Source organism: Marmota marmota, unplaced genomic scaffold (assembly GCF_001458135.2).
Source record: "Marmota marmota marmota unplaced genomic scaffold, marMar, whole genome shotgun sequence".
NCBI lineage: Eukaryota > Metazoa > Chordata > Mammalia > Rodentia > Sciuridae > Marmota > Marmota marmota.
The window spans coordinates 11,446,961-11,455,527 of record NW_026000249.1 but is presented as its reverse complement, the minus strand read 5'-3'; the positions used below and the strand labels follow the sequence as shown (position 1 = coordinate 11,455,527).

At 37.1% G+C, this 8,567-nt stretch overlaps 1 protein-coding gene across 1 annotated transcript in view; it reads right to left on the bottom strand.

Moving 5' to 3' along the window:
* Positions 1 to 8,567, bottom strand: part of Phex (phosphate regulating endopeptidase homolog X-linked) — a 194,478-nt gene that overhangs the window by 41,601 nt on the left and 144,310 nt on the right. Inside the window, exon 15 of the mRNA XM_015488079.2 lies at positions 3,053 to 3,111. Within this exon, the coding sequence (XP_015343565.1) occupies positions 3,053 to 3,111 (59 nt within the window). The remainder of the gene's footprint in view (positions 1 to 3,052; positions 3,112 to 8,567) is intronic.

The window sequence follows — 8,567 nt, the reverse complement described above, 5'->3', positions numbered from 1 at the left end:
ACAAAAATCAGAATGGTAGTTACCTCTATGGTGAGGAAGAAAATGAAATGGGGAGGGAGAAAGTAACTGCAATGATACTCGTAATGTTCTGGCTTTTTGCTGAGTTACGGCTTCATGGGCACACACTGATTTTATGGTTTCTTATAGACTTTATAATCGACATGGGCCAACATGTCGATTATGTACCAAATATTATATAATAAAACTCTTCCTTTTCTTTTTACTTTTCTGTTGTGTTGTGTGGTACTGGGGATCCAACCCAGGACCTCATGCATGCTACTTAAGTACTCTTCCATAGCTGCACACCCAGCTCCAATATTTATTTTCTTTTAAAATAAATCATCTAAGCAATACCCCTTCACTTAATAGATTATTCCAAATATTATTATAATAATACATTTAAATAAATAGTAGTATAATTTTAGTTATAATTACTATCTCAAATATCATAAGTTCCCAAGTAACATATGCAGCTTAGTTTTCAACTTGGAGCTTAGTACCTTATGAAAGCAACAGTATTTTCATGATAATGAATATTTATATAGTAAGTAGTGACATTCAAAATATTTAACAACTTATTTGGTTAAATAAATTAGTGTAGAAATTAAAAAAAAAATCAGCACCATCTGCTTGTTTTCCTTCTGTTCATTATTCTCACAGACCAAAGTCCTACAGACATGTATTTCCAAATGTGGCCACAGGAGGGCGACTCTGGTCGTGAGTAGACACAGCTCTCAAGCTGTGGTCTCTGGCCAGGAAGTACTGTAGAGACAAAGAGTAGCTTGAAGGGCTTAGAGCAAGTAGGCTGATTGACTGGCTAGAGGACAGACATAATAAGATGCTTCAGTGAAAAGGTGTTGTTTGAGTAAACACTTGAAAAGTAGGGGGGGTTAAACTTGCAGATCCCTTGGGATTCCAAGGCCAAGAGATCCCCAAGTACAAATACCTCAAGGGAAGAGTGTATCAGATATGCTGTAGGACTGTGAAAGAGGCCAGTGTGGCTAGAACTGAGGGAGGGAGGGAAGAGTAGTAGGAGGTAAAGGCAGAGAGAGATCCGCCTCTAGGTCAAAGTAAGCAATTTAACCTTTAAGCTGAGTAAAATAAGATACTGGTTTAAAAAAAAAAAAAAAAACTTTGAACAAAGGAGTAACTTTGATTGTAAAATTTTTTAAAATAGATGCAATACCATATTTAGAGTAGACTGAATCAGAATGAGGACAGAAGCAAGGAGACCAGCTAGAAGGCTGTTACCATAATCAAGGTGGGAGATGGTGGTGTGAACAAGAATGATTCTGTCCCTGTGTTCAACACTGTAGAAATGTGATTGAATCCATGAGATTAGAAGTTATCACCAAGAGAGTGAATGAAAATGGAGAACAGAGGTGAACAGAACAGACACCAGGGCTGAGCCTTGGAGCATGCTGCCATAAAGAGGAAGAGAAGATGAGGAGAATCCAGCAAAGGTTTGACAAGGAGTGGCCCATCTTCCCTGCAACAGGCTTCAACCAACTTGAGTTTGATGTCTGTCAAGTCTTTACCCTTTTACTACAAAGAGATGTACCTCTGAACAATATACAGAATTGTTCAGCATGATTTCCAACTTCATTTACATGATATCATACTCCATATAATTTTCCAAGTTCTCTTTTCTCATAGAACTTAGTATTTTTTAAATCCATCTATGTAAATACATGTCGCTTTAGATCATCAAGTTTTCACTGCCGTATGGTATTCCTTTGTGTGAATGTGCTATATTAGATTCACTTTCCTGCAAAGATACACATAGGGGATTTTCCTTTTTCTGCTACTGTCAATAACATTTCTGTGAGTATTCTCGCATGGGCCTCCTTTTGCCTTGCCTTGCCTTGCCTTGCCTTGCCTTGTATGAGAGTTCTCCAAGGCAGAGAACTTTTCAAACTTAAGCATACATTAGAATCACCTGGAGGCTTTTTAAAAGCAGGTTTCTGAGCCCCAAATCCAAAGTTTGTGATCCATAGGTCTGAGGTAGGGCCTGGAAATTTGCACTTCTAACAAGTTCCCCATGATGTTGTTGCTGCTGGTCCAAAAACCAAATTCTGAGAACCCCAGCACTGGAGCACATGTAGGTACCCCTTTGGCTCCTTTAGTTAATGTCAAGTTGCCCTTCAGTATATGTCTTTATTGGCAAAACTGGGCACTGTCAGAATTTTAATTCATGCCAATTCTGATATCTAATACTTTATATATTTATCATGGCATTTATGATTACATGTACCCAATACATATAAGCAAAAGTTATCAAGATATAACATCATAGGTCTAACTAGAACATTTTCATGGTTTTCTCTTACATACAGTTATTCCCCCTCAGGATGTACAGTCTGCCCAGTTACCTGTCATTCTCCTCCTCAATCTCTAGGATAGTATAGTATAGTTAAGATGATTATGAGAGGAAAGTGAAGGCATGATTTCTTCTTCATGACAAACTTCATTATGGTTTTATTTACTGTAGGTGTTTTTTAGAGTCACAGATGATGTAAAGCTTAAAAATTAATAAGGCAAAGGAAGTGAGGAAAAATGGGTATAAGAAAGAAAAACAAACTTGGGCTGGGGTTGTGGCTCAGTGGCAGAGTGCTCGCTTAGCATGTGTGAGGCACTGGGTTCAATCCTGAACACCACATATAAATAAATGAAATAAAGGTATTGTGTCCACGTACAATTTAAAAATATATTTAAAAAAAAAAGAAAGAGAAACAAACTTATTTCATCCACATACCTGGTCGCTTTTCAAGGGAAAGAAAGAATGCCCTATACTTCATCAGAGGCATGGAAATGTTCCTTTCATTTTGTACCAGATTTTTTTTTTTAAAGAGAGAGTGAGAGAGAGGTAGAGAGAGAGAGAGAGAATTTCAACATTTATTTTTTAGTATTTGGCGGACACAACATCTTTGTTTGTATGTGGTGCTGAGAATCGAACCCGGGCCGCACGCATGCCAGGCGAGCGCGCTACCGCTTGAGCCACATCCCCAGCCCTTGTACCAGATTTTAAAAGATGTCAAAAGGTTGTACTTACGGATCTGGTTGGTAGATGCACTGTAGAAGGCATTGACAGTTGTTGGATTTGTAAACCACCTATAGGAAGATAAACAAATGCCACAGGGTGATTGTCATTATCCAGGCAGGAGGGTGACAAAGACAAACATGATGTAGCTGGATTTATTAGCAGATACCATAGAACAAGGGGATTTGGCCTGGGGAAAATTATTGCCTCAGTTAGGGCTATTGCCTGTTTAGTGAATAATCTCTTCCTAAGTTGAACATGGCTCAATGAGAACATTAATATGCCTGGTCATTCACTGTTACTAACTTAACAGGAAAACTCAGCACCAGTGCTTCTAAAGAAGCTATAATGAGAAATTCTAGAATCTAAAAGGCTTTGCCTGCAGATGGAAACACAGCAAAAAGCTGATGTTTGCCAGGCCTTGTTCAATGGATCCATGAGATAGCTACAGTTTTATGCTGCATCACCTCTGACCTGTCCATTCAAAAGTTTCAGATTGGTGATAACATAGAGATCCACTTAAAGAGAGGTGGATAAACTACCACCATGCTTCCCAGAGGGTCTACCTGTTCCAGTGGAAAGCTTCCTGATTTTAGTGGCAAAAGAATTAACAATTGGGTCTGTCTATATCATTAACTAGCTGTCTTATAATACTCACTGACCTTCTTGGAGTCCAGTTTTAGCTATAAAGTTAAAGTAGGCAATTTTGGAGGTCCTTTGCAATTATAAACAGTTTATAACTTCATCTTAAATTTATAGGTTACTTTAGGAATTGGAAATTTGTTCTCTATAAAAAAGTCAGATTGTACACATTTTAAGCTTTGTGGGCAAAGAGGCAAAATCAATGAATGGTATTATATAGATATTTGATAGCAAACTTTGCACAATTTTTATTGAAGGAATTCAAAATAGAATAGTAATTTAGTAGAATTTTTTGTAATGCAAGCCTATTAGTGAGAAGAATTGAATTCTTTTGTGGTGGGATAACATTTTGCTTAATTGGGCTTCAAAGTTATTGCTTCACATCCTCAAACCAATATCAGAGATTTATCTGTAAAAATCATTCTTGGCTTATGGGCTATATGAAAGCAGGCAGCAGGCAAGATTTAGCCCACAGGCTATAGTTTGCCAAACGTAGATGCTTGTGGGTTTCAATCACTGCCCTTCATAATTAAAATCAAATAATTCATCTTAAACTAAAGTGTTCACAATTAAACTTGTGTGGGACTGAGGGCATAGCTCAGTGGTAGAATGGCTGTGTAGCATGCATGGGGCCCTGGGTTCCATCCCTAGCACCACCAAATAAAACTTGTATGAATCCTCTTCAAAGAAATCAATTTACTCACTTATGTCTAATAAAATAATTATGTCAGTCTAATGAATTTATAGCTGTGAGGCTAATATAAAACTGGTATGAGGGCTGGGGCTGTAGCTCAGTGATAGAGCACTTGCCTCAAAGATGTGAGGCCCTGGGTTCAATCCTTAGCACCAATAAATAAATAAAAAGAATTGAAACTAAAGATATTTTTTAAAAAAACTGGTAGGAAACCCAACTATTGATTATAGCTTCCACTCCTACCTTCTCCTACCTATAAAGAAGTCTATGAATATGTCATATTATTATTATTAATAAACATTCACTAAGCACCTAAGGTTTTATTCTTATAGTCACTATGGGACATATTAGTCCATTTCACAGATGAGAACACTGAGATTTAGAAGCATTATGTACTTGAACAAGATCTAGTCTGACTCCAAAGCACTTTTTTTCCACATTGTATTGTATTGGTGCATTATAATTGTACACAATGATGGGATTTGTTGTTTCATATTCATACATGCACATAATATAACAATATAATTTGGCCAATATCACTCCACCGCATTTCCTCCCTCCTTCTGCACTTTCCACCCCTTGGTTCATTTCTTCTACTGATGTCCCTTTGATTTTTAGAAAAGCTACCCCTACCTTTGTTTTCCTTTATCCTCTCTAGCTTCCACAAATGAGAGAAAGCATATGACCCTTACCAAAGAAGTTCTCTTAAACATTATATTATACTGGAGACATTTCTGGAAATCAAAAAAAGAAGGTGCCTTCTCTCATGTCAAAATTAAAACTTAGACTTATTTCCATGAAATGCATATTCTCTTCCCTCAAATTTAGGATCAGTATTTCAATTAAGCCCTAATGTGTAATATAAACTTACTGGTTGGCACACTTTCCTGAGGAAACAAGTAGAAGGGAAAGCACATTTACTGACAGAGCTTGCCACCTGTAGTGATCCCCAGGATCCTGTGAATATGTTGCTTTATATAGCAAAAAGAACTCTGCAGATGCAATTAAGGTTGAGGACTTGAAAATGGAGAGTTTCTCCCAGACTATCCAGGTAGACTCAATCTAATCACTTGAGTCCTTAACAACAATCTTTTTTTTGGCTGGAATGACAGAGATGTAACAGGGGAGGTCAGAAGAGATACTGCAGATGAGAAGTCAGGGGATTCCAAGGGTGAGAAGGATCTGATGCACTTTTGCTGCTGGCTCTAAGATTTAGAGGCCATACACAAGGACCATAGAAAGGCCCCTGGGAGCTAAGAGTGAGTCCCAGGCAATAGACAACTAAAGTAAGGACTTCAATTCTACAACCCAAGGAACTGAATTCTGTCAACATTCTTGATGAGCTTTTTCAGAGACTCTTAATAAGAGCCTAGCAAAGCTGACACCTTGATTTCCACCTTCTGAAACCAAAGCAGAGAAACCAGCCAAGCCAAGCCAGATTTCTAACCTACAAAACTGTGAGACAAATGTGTTGTTTTAAGTTGCTACAGTTGAAGTAATTTGTTACAGTAGCAATAGGAAGCTAATACTTTGCCCAAGGAATCCAGCATTTGTAGGTTAAGAGAATCCAGACACCTCTCAGCTTGGTTTCTAAAAATCATTCAATTCAATCATAATACACACAAAAGACTCTGTGTATTCCTACACTATGTTCCTTCTCTTTACATCCTTCCCCTTTCTTTCCCTTTAGCAAAGAATAAATGAGCTTGAAACAGCAAATGAACTTATGCTAGACAAAGGTGGACAAAACAAAGAAATCAAATAACCAATTCCTGAAGTAGACTTTGCTGAGGACTTCTAAAGCTTTAGCAAGGATGACTAAAAATCTTACCTCAGATACATGATCTTACCATTCCTGACCCTGCAGAGCTCCTGTTGACTGTAGGGCACATTTGGAGCCTTGATTATCCCCAGAGCTAATATTAAGCAGCTGCGCCAGCAGATCCTACCAGTTGTTCATACTATTCTTTCTTCTGTTTAGTGCCTATGCCAAACCAACTGTTCAACATTCCATACATTTCCTTTATTATATCCAAGTTTATTATATATTTAGTTTTATCATTCTCTAATGTAAATTGACCTGTGCTAGTTTTATAGTGCATTTACATTTTTTTATATTCCTCCTATGAAGAGATGGAGTCTAAATTCCTCTCCTCTTGATTATGAGCTAGCCTTAATGATTCACTTCTAAAGAATAAAATGCAGTGGGAATGACACTATTTGACTTCCAAGGTTAGGCAATTAAGGCTGATACAACCCCAACCTCACCCCAGTATAGGAAGCATTCTTTCTCTCTGTTTCTCAGGAAACTTGTTCTTTCATGTTTCTTTATCAGCCAACATGTTGTTAAGAAACTCAATGTACATGGAGAAGCCATATGTAGGTGTTCCAGCCAACAGCCAGAATCAACCATTGGATATGAGAAAGGCAACCCTTCCCCATGACTCCAGCACCAGCCACTATCTAAATGTAACTACATGAAAAACCATGTGCAAGAACCACACAACTGAGCCTAGTGACCCCCAGAAACATGAGTGATAAAAACAATTATTGCTGTTTTAACCCTTTAAATTTGGAAGCAGTTTGTCATGCAGCAATAGATATCTGGAACACTGAAAAGTTGGCTGTCCCCAGATTAAGTCCTACCCAGTAGGCTGAATTTCCCCCAGAAAACAGTTTTGTTTGCCCAAAATAATGGTTTAAAAATACTACTGCATTGGACCGGGTATAGTGGTACATGCCTGAAATCGCAGCAGCTTGGGAGGCTGATCCAGGAGGATCACAAGTTCAAGGCCAGCCTCAGCAACTTAGCAAGATCCTGTCTCTAAATAAAACATAAAAAGGGCTGGGAATGCGGTTCAGTGCTTAAGCACCTAGGTTTAATCCCTGGTATCAAAAAATAAAAAAAAAATCACTGAATTGGAATTTTTTAAATAGAATGTACAGTTACTAGTTCCCCCATGGTCCTCATCATTCCTTGTTGTTGTTTATACTTAGCTAGGTTAGCCATTTCTTCAATGACTGGACCCTGAAAGCATTTGAGTTTGCAGAACTTATCTTCCAATAAGATTTTAAGTTCCTCATGGGTTAAGATAATAGTCCAAATGGTACATTCAGAGTAGAAAATCACTTAATCTATTAAGATGAATTTATTATATTGCAAACATCTATCTTAATAAACAAAGAACATCATTTGAGTACTTTAAATTCTTCCTACTATGTCTTTGTGATGCTCCTGCAGTCTGTGTTTAGTGAAGAATTTAATTGATAAGGTAGGGAAAAGTCATATAAATTTAAAAGCCCAAAATATATGGGGATTAAATAATACTAGACAATAGGACTGATGAAAAGAATGTAATGCCAAAATACAATGATCTGAAGGAATAACATTCGTACTCCATTTTCTTGGAACCATATATAATAGATATACATTAGAGTCAAGTTTCACATTTTACTTGTCAACACTTGAAGATAGTCTAGAGAATATGTAATGGGAAAACCATCAAGTATCTATTTCTTTCTTACTAATATTTTGCAGTTTATATAACTCACATTCTGTGCTACAGATGATTTTGCAAACAAAAATTCTGTGCAGAACCATAATTTGTAGAGACATTTGATGCATTTTAAAATGTATTTTCCAAAATATATAGAAAGAGAATCTAGGCATGTTTGGTCACAGTAGAATGAGAATGAATTAATAGGGAAACTGGCTTAAAATCATTTCTGTCAAAGAAGAAGATCCTGAGGGAAAGAAATTACTCTTGACTCAAGCCAAGCAGTAAAATAAATCCTCTATTTTTAAGCAAACTGATGAAGTGACAATTCTGAGAACCAACCCCTAAATATGTACCTTCAGGGATGACCACCCAATTAATTTCATTCTTGCTGACATTTCCTATTGCCTTAGAAAATTCTTAATGCACATTAGTGCAGCTAAAATGAATTCCATGAGAATGAAAGATAGAGGGTATTTATCTCCTATCCCCACAAAGAAGTAAAATGTTATTTCAGGGTTTTGTGGAAATATAATCATGATGTGCTGTTCAAAGTGTAGAGGAGCTACTCCAGAATCATCCCCACTTGATTAACTTATGAATTTCAGACTTTAAAAATGTCAATTAAAGCCAATGGCTGTCATGAAACTAAAATTCCCTACAATGCCTGACAAAGTCCAGCCAGATATTTAGG